Consider the following 17,251-nt stretch of genomic DNA (forward strand, 5'->3'; position numbering starts at 1 on the left):
CCGAGCGAGGAGCCGGGCCGGGGAGCGGAGCAGGCCGGAGCCGGGGCTGGGACGGCCCGGGGCCGTGGGCAGGGCCTAGCGCGCGTGCGCAGGAGTCGCCGGCCTCGGAGGAGCGTCTGAAAGCTTCGAGTTCTTGGCAACATGGCGGCCGCCGCCCGCCTCCTCGGTCCGCGTAAGTGCGCCTCGGCCTGCCCCTGTGGTCGTGGCTGTGGGTGCGGGCTGCGCCCGGGGCTCTGCGCTCCCGCCTGGGGGGCTGGGTGCAGTCAGGGAGCAGCCGTGAGTGCCCGCTGCGGGGCACCGGGCCCTGAGTTCGAGGTCTGCCTCCGACACCCCATCCTCCTGATTTAAGCCCCGGGCACAGAGTTCTCTCTTTCGGGGCCTTGGTTTCCTCCTCCGTAAAATGAGGGGAGGGCTGCCCACCTGCCGGCAGCGCGCGTGCTCGTGGGGCAAACCTGGGTGATGCCAACGTGGGTGTGGCAGGCACCTCCTGCCCCGCCGACGGGCATCGGTTAAGCGCCCACCGCTGGGCTCGGGGCTGCAGAGACAGAGAGGGGCGAACGGCTGGGCGCCTGCCCCGCTGGGGTCCGCGGCGTAAGGAGGAAGGCTGGGTGTGCGGGAGGGACAGAGGCACCAGCCGCCGGGCCCGGGCACAGCCGGGCAGAGGCAGGGAGCCGGGCGCGGAGATCGGGGAGGTGGGCGCGGAGATCGGGGAGGTGGGCGCGGAGATCGGGGAGCCGGGCGCGGTGATCGGGGAGCCGGGCGCAGAGATCGGGGAGCCGGGCGCAGTGATCGGGGAGGTGGGCGCAGAGATCGGGGACCCAGGCGCAGAGATCGGGGACCCGGGCGCAGAGATCGGGGAGCTGGGCGCGGTGATCGGGAACCCGGGCGCAGAGATCGGGGACCCGGGCGCAGAGATCGGGGAGCTGGGCGCGGTGATCGGGGAGCTGGGCGCAGAGATCGGGGACCCGGGCGCAGAGATCGGGGAGGTGGGCGCAGAGATCGGGGACCCGGGCGCAGAGATCGGGGAGCCGGGTGCAGTGATCGGCCGCCTGTGAGAGAACTTAAGGCTCGTGTTCCCGGGGAGCTGCCGGGCCCGCGGGAGCCCCGCTTGCAGACTGAGGGTCCCGCAGCCTCGTGGGAAGGAGGGAGAGAGGAGAATGCGGCTGGTGTGACGCAGGGCGCGGACCCCGGGCTCAGACCGCTTCGTGCCCCCCTGACTTACAGCCTAAGCCAGTCCCGAAGCCTTCCCGCATCTCTGTTCCCCAGCTGCGCGGTGATGTGTCGGACCGCGCGGCCCCGAGGGCCTGTGATCCCATGGACGAAGCGCTTCAAGCGGCGGTCGGGGGTGCGCCGCAGGGGGCAGGTCCCCGTTTGGGGGCAGTGATGAGCCTGGGATCGCGCGGAAAGGCCCGTCTTTTTAATGCAACCATTATCCTGGTGTTACTGGTAGTGAGGAGGAAATGTCCTTGCCTCGGAAGGCCCGCTGGAAATCTAAGGAGCCCCGATTCTAGAGAACAGTGGGCACACAGAGAAATGTCTGAGCATGGAATCAGGGAAGGAAAGAGTCAGCAAGGAATCGCATGAGAGGAGAGAACATGGACTGGTCATGGAGAGGGGGGCAGCAGAGGGCTCTGTTAGGGGAGAGTGAGGAAGACCTTTGGCAGATTGGCTGCACCTGTTTGTTACACAGAATGGAGGGGCTCATAGGAAAGACTTGCACAGGATGGACGGGTATTCCACATAGATATCACGGATCCATCTGAATATATTGGCTTTTTGGAGAGGGAAGGCTGGGCAGTTGGGGTGAAGTGACTTGCCCAAGGTCACACAGCTAGTAAGTGTTAGGTGTCTGAGGCTGGATTTGAATTCAGGTCCTCCTGACTCCAGGGCTGGTGCTCTATTCACTGAGCCACCTAGCCACCCCATCTGAATATTTTATACTCATTTGTGTTGGTATTTTATCCCCCCCAGCAATGACATACTCTTTTAGATCAGGGACCTGTTTTTGTATCCCCCCAGTCACAGTGCCTAGCGAATACTAGGTGCTTAATAAATAGGAAGGGATCTTACAGTCCATTGAGTCCAACTCCCTCATTTCACACATGAGGAGACTGAGTCACAGAGACATTGAGTAAGTTACTCAGGATCACTCCCGAGTAAACGTTTGAGGTGAGATTTTAACTCAGGTCTTTTTGACTCCAAATCCAGTGCTACTGCTTCCCTTGACAAGTGCTTGTTGGTTGATTGACCCAGCGACACGTGTGTGTGTTCTTTTGCTTCTTTAGATGTTACTTTTATTAATTTGCCTCAGTGTTGTCTCTCAGATTACATTCTCTTAGAGGACAGAAACCATACGTCTATGAGACAGTTTTGTGCAAGAAAATATTTGATAAACACTTTTGGCTAATGGTCTCTTTCTCTCTGTTTCTATTTCTGTGTGTTTCTCTTTTTCTGTTTCTGTCTGTGTTTCTGTGTCTATGTGTCTCTGTCTCTCTCACACACACACTCACACACACACACACATGAGATTGTGTGACTCTTCTGGAAAGCTAAACAGTCAGTGTGCCATCAATAGAGAGTAACTGGGAAGGGTCAAAGTGCAAACCTATATGTCAGGTCTCTATTACAGACATAGGTCACCTAGGAAATAAAGTGATGCTTTTTTAAGAATAGGCATAAACACTCAGTAATGGTGTTGAGAGGTAGTACTATTGAATTAACTTTTTCCCTCTTTTAAAGACATTTGCTATAAAATCATAAAAGCTCTAAATTACAAGGCATGAAGTGATAACAGTATAGTGCAGATTCTCTTATGGGGCCACCATACTTACAACAAAGTATCCACAAAGAAGACCAATGAAGTTAGGAGGCCTTTCATGCCAAAGATTTTAGGAGTTAAAACTGGAAAAAGGAGCTTACAGATCACTTCAGAGATAAGGAAATTAGCCAAAAGAAGGAAGTGAATCGTCCAAGTTCACACAGTTAGTGGGGTGGTAGCAGGGCTAAGAACCATAGTTAGTGCTTTTTCTGCTTGGTCACAAGGATATGAAAGAATTCCTTCATTTTCTTTAAAATTATATAAATAATAAAATGCTGAAGGTGACTTTCCATTTTTGTGTGTCAAAAAAAGAACACCAGTCTTGAAAGAAGTCAGAACATTTTGGTGTCATATAGCATTTGAAAAGTAATCAAATTCTTGATTATTATTATGATCTTTTAATTATTAAATATCATTGAGAGCATGTGTATGTCTCACAGATATCTTAAATTCAGCATGGACAAAATTGAACTCATTATCTTTCCTCCTAAAACCTCCCCCTACAGCCTATTTCTTTTTGTTTTGTTTTCTTTTAAGTTAATTTTTATTTATTTTTAGTTTTCAACATTCATTTGTACAAAATTTTGAGTTACAAATTTTCTCCCTGTCTTTCCCCTACCCCCACCCCAAGATAGCAAGCCTACTGAATACCCCTTCTCCCAATCCGCTCTCTTTTATATTCTCCCCCATTCCCCGCCCCCCAACTTTCTAGTAGGGCAAGATGGATTTCTATACCCTAGTGCCTGTATAAATTTCCCAGTTGTATGTAAAAAACAATTTGTTTTTAAAACTTTGATTTTTAAAACTTTCTTTCCCTTCTTCCCTCCCCACCCACCCCCACTGGGAAGACCAAGCAATTCAATATCTGTTATACATGTGTAGTTACGTAAAATGTTTCCATAATAATATTGTGAAAGACTAACTATGTTTCGCTCCATCCTATCCCTCCCCACACTTAATCTATTTTCTGCTTTGACCTGCCCCTTTTCAAAAGTGTTTGCTTCTAACTACCCTCTCCCCCAGCCTGCCCTTCCTTCTATCGCCACCCTCCCTTCCCCCTCCCCCCTGCTTTCCTGTAGGGTAAGATAACCAATTGAATGTGTATGTTATTCCCTCCTTAAGACAAATTCAATGAGAGTAAAGTTGACCCATGCCCTTCCACCTTCCTGCTCTTCCCCTCAATTGTAACAGTTTTCTCTTGCCTCTTTTGTATGAGATAATTTACCCTATTCTGTCTCTCCTTTTCTCCTTCTCTCATTATATTCCTCTCTCACCTCTTAATTTTATTTTTAAGATATTATCCCTTCATATTCAACCCATCCTGTAGTCTCTGTCTATGTATACATGTACACACATATGCGCGTACTCACATATTTATTTATACACACATACATCTATACATACAAATATGTATGTATATACATATATACATATATATTCCCTTCAACTATCCTCATTGAGAAAAGTCTCATGAGTTACATTGATGGTTTTTCTATGTAGGAATGTAAATAGTTCAACTTTAATAAGTTCCTTATGATTTCTTTTTCCTGTTTACCTTCTCATGCTTCTTGTAATTGAAAGTAAAATTTTCTGTTCAGCTCTGGTTTTTTCATCAAGAATACTTGAAAGTCCTCTATTTCATTGAATGACCATAGTTTCCCCTGAAGCATTATACTTAGTTTTGCTGGGTAGGTGATTCTTGGTTTTAATCCCAGCTCCTTTGACCTCCAGAATATCATATTCCAAGCTCTTCGATCCCTCAGTGTAGAAGCTGCTAAATCTTGTGTTACCTTGATTGTGTTTCCATAATACTCAAATTGTTCCTTCCTGGCTGCTTGTAATATTTTCTCCTTGATCTGGGAACTCTGGAATTTGGCTATGATATTCCTAAGGAGTTTTCTTTTGGGGATCTTTTTCAAGAGGTAATTGGTGAATTCTTTCAGTTTCTGTTTTGCCCTCTGGTTCTAGAATATCAGGGTAATTTTGGTTGATAATTTCATGAAGGATGATTTCTAGGTTCTTTTTTTGATCATGGCTTTCAGGTAGTCTAATAATTTTTAAATTATGTCTCCTGGGTCTATTTTCCAGGTCAGTGGTTTTTCCAATGAGATCTTTCACATTACCTTTTATTTTTTCATTTGTTTGGATCTGTTTAATAGTATCTTGATTTTTCATAAAGACATTAAGTTTCATTTGCTCCAATCTAATTCTGAAGGAATTATTCTCTTCAGTGAGTTTTTGAAATTCCTTTTCCATCTGGCAAATTCGACTTTTTAAGGCATTCTTCTCATCACTGGCTTTTTGGGACTCTTTTGCCATTTGAGTTAGTCTATTTTTTTTTTTTGCTTTTTGGAGGGCAATTGGTATTAAGTAATTTGCCCAAGGTCACACAGCTAGTTTTTTGGGTGTGTGTTAAGTGTCTGAGGCTGGATCTGAACTCGGGTCCTTCTGACTCCAGGGCTGGCACTCTACTCACTGTGTCACCTAGCCACCTAGTCTATTTTTTAAGGTGTTATTTTCTTCAGTTTTTTTTTTGGTCTCCTTTAGCAGGCTCTTGACTCATTTCTATTGATTTTCTTGCATCATTCTCACTTCTGTTACCAGTTTTTCCTCCACTTCCCTTTATTTTCAAAATCTTTCTTGAGCTCCTCCATGGCCTGTAAGCAGTTCATATTTTTCTTGGAAGCTTTTGATGTAGGAGTTCTGACTTCCCTGTCCTCCTCCAGTTCCATGTTTTTTGATGGTTTTTGTCCCCAAAAGGGGATTGTGTGGTCTGATGGCGCTTCCTCATCTTGCCAGTTACTGGACTTTTGAGCTCTGCCACAGTGGAACTCTGCTTACACAATGGGGAGAGCTTTGTCCCAAATTGCTGGGGCTTTTGCAGCTGCTGGAGCTATTGGGTGCCGTCTGTACAGCCCCCACAAGCTCTGGCTCACTGGCCACACACCCCAGGGCCACCACCCAAGACCACAATCTAGAACCAGGCAGGTCAAAGCAAGAGTGATTACCCTCTGAATGGTCTCTTGGTCCCCCTATGATCTGCAGGCCAGGAGCTCTGAAAGCAGCCACGTGGCACCATGGTGCCTCCTGCCACTTCGCACCCCTGGGGCAGAGGCCAGACCGTGGTATTCCTTCACCCTTATAACAGAGTTCCTGACTGACCTTTTATTTTCTCTTTGATGTTTATGGGTTGAGGAGTCTGGAAATTGTCACAGCTGCTGGTGATTCGCTCTCCTGAAGGCTGGTCTGGCTGCCCTGGGGCCAGAACCTCGGCTCATTGGGGACTGCACTCAGCTCCCAGAGGGCTGCAATAAACTCTTCCTGTTGGCCTGCCAGGCTGCCTTCCGTGTGAGATTTGTTTCTCTCTGTCTCTTTGTGGGTTCTGTAGCTTTAAAATTTGTTTAGAGTCATTTTGTTTTTACAGGTATTGGAGATGGTTAAAGCCAGAGCCCACACCAAGTTTGTGCTTTTACTCTGCCGTCTTGGCTCTGCCCCCCTTAAAGAACAGTACATTCCTTTTTGACGTAACATTTGTTGACGGATTACATATTAAGATATAACTTATCATTTGTTTTGCATGAGTTGAGATTACTTTAAATTCTTTTAGTTGATTTCCCTGACCTTTTTGTGAGGAGAAGCTACTTTTCTCTAAAATTCTGAGATTAGTGGGCTGGAAGAAGCAGAACATAACATACATTTATTGTACTTTAGGGTTCACAGAAGAGCTTTGAATTGAAATCTATGCAGTGCTTCAGTTAACCCTTACAACTCTGTGAGATAGGTAGTATGGTTACTGTCGTTACTATTTCTATTTTATAGACAGGAACCTGCAGCAGAGCCTAGTTTAGTAGGTTGCACCTCATTGCCACACATGGTCTCTGATTGCAGACTCCTCTCTTCTGGCTTCACCATGCTGCCCTTCCTGACAGGGAGCCACGTAGTGCAGGGCAGGAGTCCTTAACCTTGTCTGTGTTGTAGAGCCCTTGTACAGACCGCTGAAGTCTGTGAACCCTTCTTAAAAGAATGTTCATTATAAAAGGAACCATTCTCTTGGAAGTACAGTTATCAAAATATTTTTTTTAAAAAACCAACCACATTTAAGAACCCTTGGTAGAGTCGAAATAGTGCTGGACTTCATTAGGAGGCCTGGATAGACTTATGTCACTCACGTAATAGTTTGTGTGACCGTGCTCAAGTTGCTTTAACTTCTAAGTCATTTTTCCTCTTTCCTAAAATGGGAATAATAATGTTGTGATACCCGAGAGTTGTTGTAAGGAAACCTACTTTGGATACTTTAAGGAAGGTACTATTTAGTCGCTATTGTTATTCATTACATTTCTGGGCAGAGTCAGGAAGGATGCTTATGGTGACTGTGTCTGTTTCCCCACTGGGACTCTTGGAAGACCTTGGAGATGGGTAGAGAAGAGCATGCAGCCAATTCGGAAATCTGTTTTTGGGAAACAGAATATTCTTTTGATACCAACTGAAATAATCTAGTATCAAAGTAATTTTCCTTGATGCAACCCTGATATGCCTCTAAGTATAATCTGATTTAATTCATTTGGGCAAAGGGTCTTATGGCTGTTCTGCCATTACTGAGAATTGGTTAAACCACCTTGCACATTTTAAAAGGTGTTTGTCTAAAATAAACTGATTGTTGTATGTGCTAAGTTGAAAATTGTGACAGTCAGTATGACCTGAGTTGAAATTCCCCATGTCAGTTTACATTTTACATCCTCATTTAATGAGGTTTATATAATACAGCCTCATACATGTGGGTCTTTTGGGACTGAGAAGAGTCTGCTCTCAGTAGCTCATAGTTTACATATCTTAGTCACAAAAACAAACAGGTATGATACCCACTTTTGAAAAGCTCACAAATGAATTTAGGCGGCCATTCTATTTTAGTGTGACGAATTATTTCCTTTCTTCTGTACTAGAGAATAGAGGTGAGCCACATTTTAAAATGTGTTCTTAACCGTTTTTTCTTTCAATGCGCACAGCATGGGGAGACTGCCAACAATGTTACCAGCACTGATTCTCAGGGTTAGAATGGGAGAGACTGAGCCAACTTCTGTTCCATCAGCTTGAAGTTTGGTAGAAAGAGAACATGGGAGCAAGTCAGCCTCATGGCACATCCCACATAGTCCTATAGCCTGCTGTAGGACTTAAACTTTCACTGCATTATAAATCCCAAGGGGGTGACACTCTTTTGAGATTTAGTGATAGAAAAAAACATGTTGTATATGAGGCACTTCAGTAATACTTCAGTCTGGTGGAGCAGATCCATTATTTTATTATCATAGGCTGACAAACAAGCAGAAATGGGCTAACTGAAGTAAATGTTATTCTAGTTCTGAATGCCTTTTAAAATCCTTTTGTTTCCTGCAAATGACAGTGAGAAAATGAACTCAAACTCCCCAAATCTCTACATTTATATAAATCCAGGAACTGTGCTCTTAGAATGCCTTTTTAAAGCAATTACTTTTCAACCAGATTTCACACTAAATTTATTTTAATTTTATTCCAGTGGTGAAAAGCAGCAGGGGCAGCAGTTGTGGGAGAATCCATGGCCTGTGGAGGTGTCAGTCTGGTGGAGCGGTGACAGCAGCAAGAACCACAGACACACAAAGAACAAAAGTTCAAGTTCAACCAGAGAAGAGGTAGGAATTGAGGTTTAGAGATAAAAAAAGGCTTCTCTTGACTGATGCGAATGAGTATCAGTGAGCATAACCTGCGCGATAAAGAAGGGGCTATGTAGATTCAGTTAATTAGTAGTGTTTTCTTCCCTTGGGCCTGCTGTCACCAAATGTAAGAATGCATGGAATATACTATGTGAGACATGTAAACATAGCACTTTTATTGGGGAGAAGAAAGTTTAACCTTGAGCTCTTTTCACTACCACCACCTGCCCCCAAGGCATCATCCGCTCATCACGAAGAAGGAGTACAGAGAGCCTTTTCATCTTGGCCAAGTGGGAAAGGCAATGCCATTCTTATTTGCCCCCCATTGACCCTCTTCTAGCCATCACAGCTTCAGGAGGATGACCTCCAGTGAATGCCACGCCGAAGTGGAAATCTTATCAGTAATTTGGGGTTGGAATTGGTTCTGGAGAATTATATTGTCACGTTTGACATAAACTATAAGGCCTCATTCTTTGTATAAATGTGAAATTGGAGCAGCTGTAGGGTCTTAACATCTTATACTTTACAGTGCTATTTCCCAGTTTTGGTTTTTTTTTTTGTGAAGAAGAAAGGTTATAAATCAGCCTTAAAACTCTTTTGTTACTGTCATTAATCGCAAAGTGCTTGCACCACACTTTATTATTAACTATTATGGTAGTAGACGTTTGTAATGTTCCCCAAACTTTATTCGTTTATGAGACAATGAATGTGAAAGATATCATCAATGTTAAGACATACACAGATCGGTCAGGTCATGAACATAAAGAATTGTTGCGTTGCTTTTTCTTGGTATAAATCATTTACGATAAAAACAGAATTTTACTTTTTTTCTTTTTGACAAATTAGCTTATGTAAGTTTCATATGTTTTAGGTACGTTAAGTCAAAGGAAGACCTTAAAATTAAGAAAAATGACAAAATGGTGAAAACTTTTGAGTAGTATGTTTTCAGTGATTTGTATTTTTTTTTTTTTAATGTTCATGAGTGTTTAAAGAAAGGGAACCTGACCATTTAGGCTCTGATTACAGACATTGTGTCTTTTTCTCTTGGGGAAAAGACTGTAATCTTTGATGGAAGCTTACTCTTCACAAAGCTAGGAAGGTGGTGTGAGAAGTTACTAATGCACCATTCATCATTCACAGCATCATTTGGAATTAAGTGCAGTGGTGTTTAAACGTTTTCAAATCCTTACTTCTCTTTCATGTGCAAGATTGAATGTAGGTTTTTAAAAAATGCTAGCAAAGCAGAGTAATGTCCCATTCAAATCTTAATGGTCAGTCTCTTACTCTGAGCTCAGGTGGTGTAGATGAAAAGTAGAGTTCTAAATCCAGATTGAATGCTTAGACCCTCTGAGGCTTTCGATAAGTCATTTGGCCTAGTATTTCCTGCCCCCTAATTTATGAACTGGCATCCATCCCTGGAAAAGTGTATTATAATTTATTATTAGTCACAGTCTTAGAGAATGAAACCAGGGGGCACTGGGACCAGAAGGGAAGAAGGAGAGAGATTAAGGGCACATTGGGATTTCACATGAGGGCATCCTGAATTTTCAGGTAACAGAAAAGTACTAGTTTTCTGGACTTTGGTAAAAAATTTTCTGACTTTAGTGTTTGGAGATCCTATGGAACGTTGTCTTTACCTCTAAATTTTAGTTTCTTAGTTCAGCAAATGAAGGAAGTAACATCTTCCTTTAAGAGAGAATATGAACATTTCTTTAGTTAACCCTTACAGTGGGCTACAAAATAGACATATCTCCAACAGGAGAAAGAAAACTGGCTCAGAAGTTAGAAGATCTGGGTTCTAATCTCACTTCTGTTGCTTCCTTGTATCCAAGTGACTTTGGGCAAGTCATTTAACTTCCCTGGATCTCAGGGGGAGGGGCTAGATGGTCTCTGAGGTTCCTTTCAGCTCTAGTGCTTTGAGACTCTGCTTCCTGTTTTCTGGGAGTTGTTTTTAAAATTAAGATTGAGAATTGAGACTCTTGCTTGGTTCATTTACCTACTGTGGCATGCTCAAGATGGGGACTTTCTCCTCTATAAATTTCATATTATTATCTACTTTTTTTTGTATTTATTTGGTATTTAATTTTTCCCCAGTTACATGTAAAAACAATTTTTAACATTTATTCTTAAAATTTTGGGGCAGCTAGGTTGCACAGTGAATACTGGAGTCAGGAGGACCCGAGTTCAAATCTAGCCTCAGACATTTGACATGTATTAGCTGTGTGACCTTGGACAAATCACTTGACCCCAGTTGCCTTGCCTTCCCCCCTCCAGAAAACAAATAAAAAACCAAAAAACCTCCTTAAGAGTTCTAAATTCTCTCTCTTCCTCCCTCCCTTCCTCCCCACCCCCACCTTTGAGAAGGCAAGCAGTTCCTTATAGGCTATATATGTGTTGTCATGCAAAACATATCCATAATCCTCATGTTGTGAAAGAAAACAGACAAAAAAAGTCAAGAAAAATAAAGAAATGACAAAAGCATGCTTCAATCTGTATTCAGACACTATCAGTACTTTCTCTGGGAATGGATAGCATTTTCCATCCTAAGTCCTTCGGAGTTGTCATGAATTGTTGTGTTGTTGAGAATAGCTGTCACTCACAGCTGATCATTTTACAGTATTGCGGTAACTTTGTACCCAGTACATTTTCCTTCATATCAACCATGCTGGTCTTTCCAGGCTTTTCTGAAAGCATCCCTCTCATCATTTCCTCTTCTTCTTTTTTTTTTCCCATCATTTCTTATATTCCGTCATAATTGCATACCACAGCTTGTTCAGCCGCTCCTCGATTGATATGCATCCCCTCAGTTTCTATTTCTTTCCTCCCAGAAGAGCTGCTATAAATATTACTGTGCATATAGGGCCTTTTCCTTTTTTTGTTTTTATCTCTTTGGGGATACAGACCTCTTAGGGGTATCGCCATGTCAAAGGGTATGCATGGTTTTATAGCCCTTTGGGCATAGTTCCAAATTGTTCTGGAGAATAGTTTAATCAATTAACTACTCCAACAGCAGTACATTAAAGTCTCGTTTTTCCCATGTCCCCTCCAACATTTGTCATCTATCTTTTCTGCCCTATCAGTTAATCTAATAGGCATGAGATAGTACCTCAGAATTGTTCTTGCTTTTCTCCAATCAGTAGTGAGTTAGAATATTTTTTATATGGCTATAGATAGCTTTAATTACTTCATCTGAAAACTGATTAGCTTTTGATCATCCCTCAACGGGGGAATGGCTCTTGTTTTTACAAATTTGACACAATTCTTTATATGTTGGAGAAATGAGGCCTTTATCTGAGAAACTTGCTTCATATTTTTTTCACAGTTACTGTTGCTAACTCCATCTTATTCCCCTTACCCCCATTTATTCTATTCTCTCTCTCCTTTCCCTGTCCCTGTCCCTCCTCAAGTGTTTTGCTTCTGACTCCCCTCCTCCCAGTCTGCCCTTCCTTCTATCATCCCCCACCCCCTTCTCTTTTCCCCTTTCCCCCTACTTTCCTGTGGGATAAGATAGATTTCTATACCCAATTGAGTGTGTATATTATTCCCTCTTTAAGCTAATGCTGGTGAGAGTAAGCTTCACGCATTTCTTCTCACCTTCCCCCTCTTCCCCTCACTGTAAAAGTTTTTTCTTGCCTCTTTTACATGAGATAATTTACCCCATTCTACCTCTCCCTTTCTCTTTTTCCCAGTACATTCCTCTCTCACCCTTTAGTTTTATTTTTTAGATGTCATCCCTTCATATTCAACTCAACCTTTGCCCTCTGTCTATATATAATCCTTCTAACTACTCGTACTCATGAGAAAAGTCTTATGAGTTACAAATATCATCTTTCCATGTAGGAATGTAAACAATTTAATTTTAATAAGTCCCTTAATGATTTCTCTTTCCTGTTTACCGAAAAGGTGCTTCTCTTGGGTCTTGTATTTGAAAGTCATATTTTCTATTTAGCTCTGGTCTTTTCTCAAGCATGCATGCAGTTCCTCTGTGTCATTGGATGACCATTTTTTTCCCCTCATGGATTATATTATATTTAGTTTCGCTAGGTAGGGGGTTCTTGGTTTTAGCCCTAGCTCTTTTGACCTCTGGAATATCATATCCCTTAATGTAGAAGCTGTTGGATCTTGTGTTATTCTGGTTGTGGTTCCACAATAATTAAATTGTTTCTTTCTGGTTGCTTGCAATATTTTCTCCTTGACCTGGGAACTCTGGAATTTGGCTATAATATTCCTGGGAGTTTTCCTTTTGGGATCTCTTTCAGGAGGTGATCAGTGTATTCTTTCAGTTTCTATTTTATCCTCTGGTTCTAGAGTATCAGGGTAGTTGGCCTTGATAATTTCTTAAAAGATGATGTCTTGGCTCTTGTTTTGATCATGGCTTTCAGGTAGATCAACAATTTTTAAATTATCTCTCCTGGATCTGTTTTTCAGGTCATTTGTTTTTCCGGTGAGATATTTTACATTGTCTTCTTTTTTTTTTTCATTCTTTTTATTTTGTTTTATAATTTCTTAATTTCTCATAGAGTCATTAGCTTCCATTTGCTCCATTCTAATTTTGAAGGAATTATTTTCTTCAGTGAGCTTTTGAACCTCCTTTTCCTTTTGGCTGATTCTGCTTTTTATGACCGCCTTCTCCTCATTAGCTTTTTGGACTAGGAAGTTATTGCATTAATCCATTTCAGAAGTGATGAAATCTTGAATTAGGATATAAGCTGGGTAAGTAGAGAGAAGGGAACAGAGAGATTCAAGAGAAATTGCGGTTGTGGCATTACCAATATTCACCAAATGGTTTTATATTGTAAAGAAGAGGGTAGGATCAGGGATGACTCCAAGATTGAGAACCTGGGTAATTAGAAGGATGGTGGTGCCCTTGGCAGGATTAGAGAACTTTGGAGGGAGGAAAAGTTATGAGGAAAATGTAGCAATATCCATTTTGGACATATTGAGTTTGAGGTGTCAATAGGAGATAGAGATGCCCAGGAGACATTTCATAATGCAGAACTCAACCTCAGGAGAGAGTTTAGGGCTGGATATATAGATTTGGGAACTTTCTGCGTAGAAATACTAATTAAAGCAATGCAAACTGATGGAGAGGGAGAGAAAGAAGAAATTCCATCAGACTCTGGATTAGTGGACAGCAGTGGGATGATAATTCAACTAAAAGGGAGTGGTCAGAGGAGAGACAAGAGCAAGCCATGTTTACCATTGTAGAGGGCATTGGGTGATAAGTACTGGTTCACAGTGAAGTTAGCATAGCCTTGAGAAAGATGTGTGCAGAGACAACAGTATTATAGAATAAAATGCCAGACCAATGCATGTGTTGAGAGTAGAGATGTTGAAGCATGTTGGAGATGATGGATTATAATAGGTACAGAGACACTGTGTAGATGTGTTTTGTTTGACTATTCTTAATTTGTACATGGTTGTTGTTTTTTTTTTTAATTTGTTTTTCCCAAATCAATTTTTTAATTGGGATCTAGGTTAGGGAGACAGGGGCAGCACCCCTGATGCCCTTCTCCTAAAAGAGGGCCATTGAACCATTTAAAAAAATACATAGAAAAGAAGAAAAGGAAATTCAAAAGGAAGCACAGGTAAGCAGGGAAGTTTTGAAAGTAACATGTAGCATTATCTTATAATTTAAAAAATAGGTGGTATGAAATAAAGACTCATGGTTTTGTATAGTCTTCTATTTTCTGTGTTCTTCCTGTTGGTGTTTAAGGTAAAAAAATAAAATCTAAAAACAAAAAAATTAATTGGCCAACAAAAACATGTGATGGAAGAGTAGGGAAAATAATAAGAAAGGCATGTATACATTTGTAGAGGTTTTTGGAGCTGGAATTAATCTCTGATCTTTGTGGAAGGTATCTGGCAACCATATTTCGAAGGAAGAAATTTTATAGATAGAGTCACATGCAAGAAGAATAACTTAGAAAAAAATAGCCACTTTGAGGTTTCATTGTCTTATAAGGTTGAAATCTTGAATTGTAGTAAAGACAAAGATTGCTTAGTACATCCCCAAGATAAATTCATCTCCATGTGGCAACTTTTTCTAATCAGTTTTATACTTTTGACTTGACTCTCAGACTCAAAAAAGACTGAGCTTCATTTCAGTTTCAAGGCTGAAATACAATGATCCAAGACTTCTTAAGGACTGAAGATGAAAAATGCTATCCATCCTATAAGAAAGAACTGATGCTGTCTGAATACAGATTGGAGCATACTTTTAAAAATTTCTTTATTTTTCTTGAGTTTTTTTTGTCTGTGTTTTATTTCACAACATGACTAATATGGAAATGTTTTGCATGACTACACATGTATAACCTATATTGAATTGCTTGCCTTCTTAATGAAAGAAGGTGGGGAGGGAAGAAGGGAGAGAATTTGGAACATAAAATTTTAAAAATGAATGTTAAAAATTGTTTTTACATGTAACTGGGGAAAAAAAAGATTTTTCATATTCAATCTGGGCTGAATACTACCTTACCTTTGTCATTGAATACATTTCATGATAAAGAAAGTGCAGAGTTGGGAGAGAAATGTTAGGAAGTGATGGTAGCTTGATGTATATTTATTAACATGAGTAATTGTGGTAAATGTGTCCTTACATTTTTACTCATATTTTTATACTATATATATATATAGGATATTTCATATAGTATATTAAAGTTTGGTGAGATAGTGGTAGCTTAAGTATATTTAAGCTCTAAAAGAAAATAACATTTTTATACCAACTTTTATATTATTTTATATAGGAAACCTAAAACCGGAATATTAATGCTAAACATGGGAGGCCCAGAGACATTGGGAGATGTTCATGACTTCCTCCTGAGGCTTTTCCTGGACAGAGACTTAATGTCGCTTCCTGTACAAGAGTAAGATACCTATCTCTCTATAACCTTGTACCTCTATATTTTTGGAACTTTTAAGAACTCTTTTTTAGCCTTTAAGCATATCAGTGTTTGCTGATAAAAGGATATTACTTTTATCATGATTATTTTAATACTTTTTCTTTTGGGAGTGGAAGGAGATGCTGGAAGAGTTGTTTTATTATTTAAGTTGGTAGAAAATGACATGGGAAGAATTCCACACAAAAAGAATGAATTATATGTATATCTTCTTGTCTGACCCTTTCCTCCACAGAGAACATGTACCCTGTTTAGATTAGTCCCAGAAATCCAAATCCAAATTGCTTCATAAATATCGTAAATATGATAAATATTCGTTTCATGCCAGTTTAAGAAACATTTGTTAAGTACCTACTCTGTGTAAGGCACTGTGCTTACACAGGCATATCTTCTTTAATTGGTTCTGTGAAAGCACATTAGGCAAAACATCATTACAGGGAGCAACTACTTAATAGGAACAATGTTATAAATGGATATTCTTTTAAGGCATTTTGTTAAAATATTTTATAAACAAGGTTGTGAAATAATGTTGGTTGGATTAGTGTTAAGTGGGACATACCTTTGTAACTAAACTGCTTTCTAGCTAAATATTTAGTAAAGCAATTCTTGCCGCTCATTTGTATCGTGAATGTGTAGGTTTTTAAAAGTTTGTACAGAGGTCTTGTGCATAACTTGACCTCCCATGTTATAGCTTTTGGTATATTCAGGAACCAAAAGATTTTCTGTAAGAGAAAAACTTTTCCCCAAACTGATCAGTTGGTCTGGAATGCCAGTCAGGTGTGATTTCAGGGTATGTGGCCAGAATGGCTTGTGCAGCAGAGATGGAGCAGGTGATTGTCAGAAATGCCTGGCTCCGCTCTGCTACTCTGGGCCAAAAGAGCTAACTTTTTTTCCAGTGATCTGACTGATGGATTTTTCAACGTACCTGGTCAGTCTCTTCTTTTTCGGTTTGTTTGTTTTCTTTCTTGGGTGAAAAATGTTTCTTAGCCTGCTAAGGTGAAGTACAACCAACTTACCTGAATGTTGAATGATTTAGCAAACTGGCCCCATTCATCGCCAAGCGTCGCACACCCAAAATTCAGGAGCAGTACCGTAAGATTGGAGGGGGTTCACCAATCAAAAAGTGGACTGCCACACAAGGAGAAGCCATGATAAAGCTTCTGGATCAGCTTTCTCCACATACAGGTACATTGTTAATGAAATACATATTAACATACTTATTTTAGGAGGGTTAAAAATTGAATAACAAATGTAATGAGTATGTACCTCTGTGTGTGTGTGTCTGTGTAGAATCACAAATGTTGACACAGATCTTATAGTTTGTCTTGGTAGGGAGGGAGCCCTGACCTCTGTTCTTTATGGAATTAATGCACATCCATTAGAGTATCTTCTCTTTGAGTTCCTACAAGATAGATTTTTTTAAAAGCCTGGATTCTTGGTTTTAGAAGGAACTCAGAGAGTGTGTATATATATATATATATATATATATATATATATATATATATATATGTAAAGATAAATTGCATCATAGAGAAAAATCAGGGGCAGCTAGGTGGCACAATGGATAGAGTGGACAGAGTCAGGAAGATTTCTCTTCCAGAGTTCAAATCTGTCCTGAGATACTTCCTAGATGTGTGACCCACGGTCTTCATCTGTGAATGAGCTGGAGAAGGAAATGGCAAACCACTCCAGTATCTTTGCCTAGAAAACCCAACTGGGGAGATGGAGGTTTGGCATGAAAAAGGACTTAACAACAGCAAAGAAAAGAGAAAAATCCCAACTTGTGTGAATAGAGGACTCTTTGTAAAGGCAATAAATTGACTTTGTAAGAAGTATATAGGATATGT

General features: G+C 41.0%; 1 protein-coding gene across 2 annotated transcripts in view; it reads left to right on the forward strand.

The window, feature by feature from the left end:
* Positions 1 to 20: 20 nt before the first annotated feature.
* Positions 21 to 17,251, forward strand: part of LOC138173233 (ferrochelatase, mitochondrial) — a 57,462-nt gene continuing 40,231 nt past the window's right edge. Inside the window, exons 1-4 of one of the 2 annotated variants that reach the window (XM_069103163.1) lie at positions 21 to 172; positions 8,349 to 8,481; positions 15,252 to 15,371; positions 16,441 to 16,589. In XM_069103163.1, coding sequence (XP_068959264.1) covers positions 142 to 172; positions 8,349 to 8,481; positions 15,252 to 15,371; positions 16,441 to 16,589 — 433 coding nt within the window. In that variant the 5' untranslated portion in view covers positions 21 to 141. Of the gene's footprint in view, positions 173 to 292; positions 316 to 8,348; positions 8,482 to 15,251; positions 15,372 to 16,440; positions 16,590 to 17,251 lie in introns of those variants that run through there. The other variant, XM_069103174.1, reaches the window with a different exon arrangement.

This window comes from Petaurus breviceps, unplaced genomic scaffold (assembly GCF_028583685.1).
Source record: "Petaurus breviceps papuanus isolate PSGF00001 unplaced genomic scaffold, PetGlider_PUasm1.0 129, whole genome shotgun sequence".
Lineage (NCBI taxonomy): Eukaryota > Metazoa > Chordata > Mammalia > Diprotodontia > Petauridae > Petaurus > Petaurus breviceps.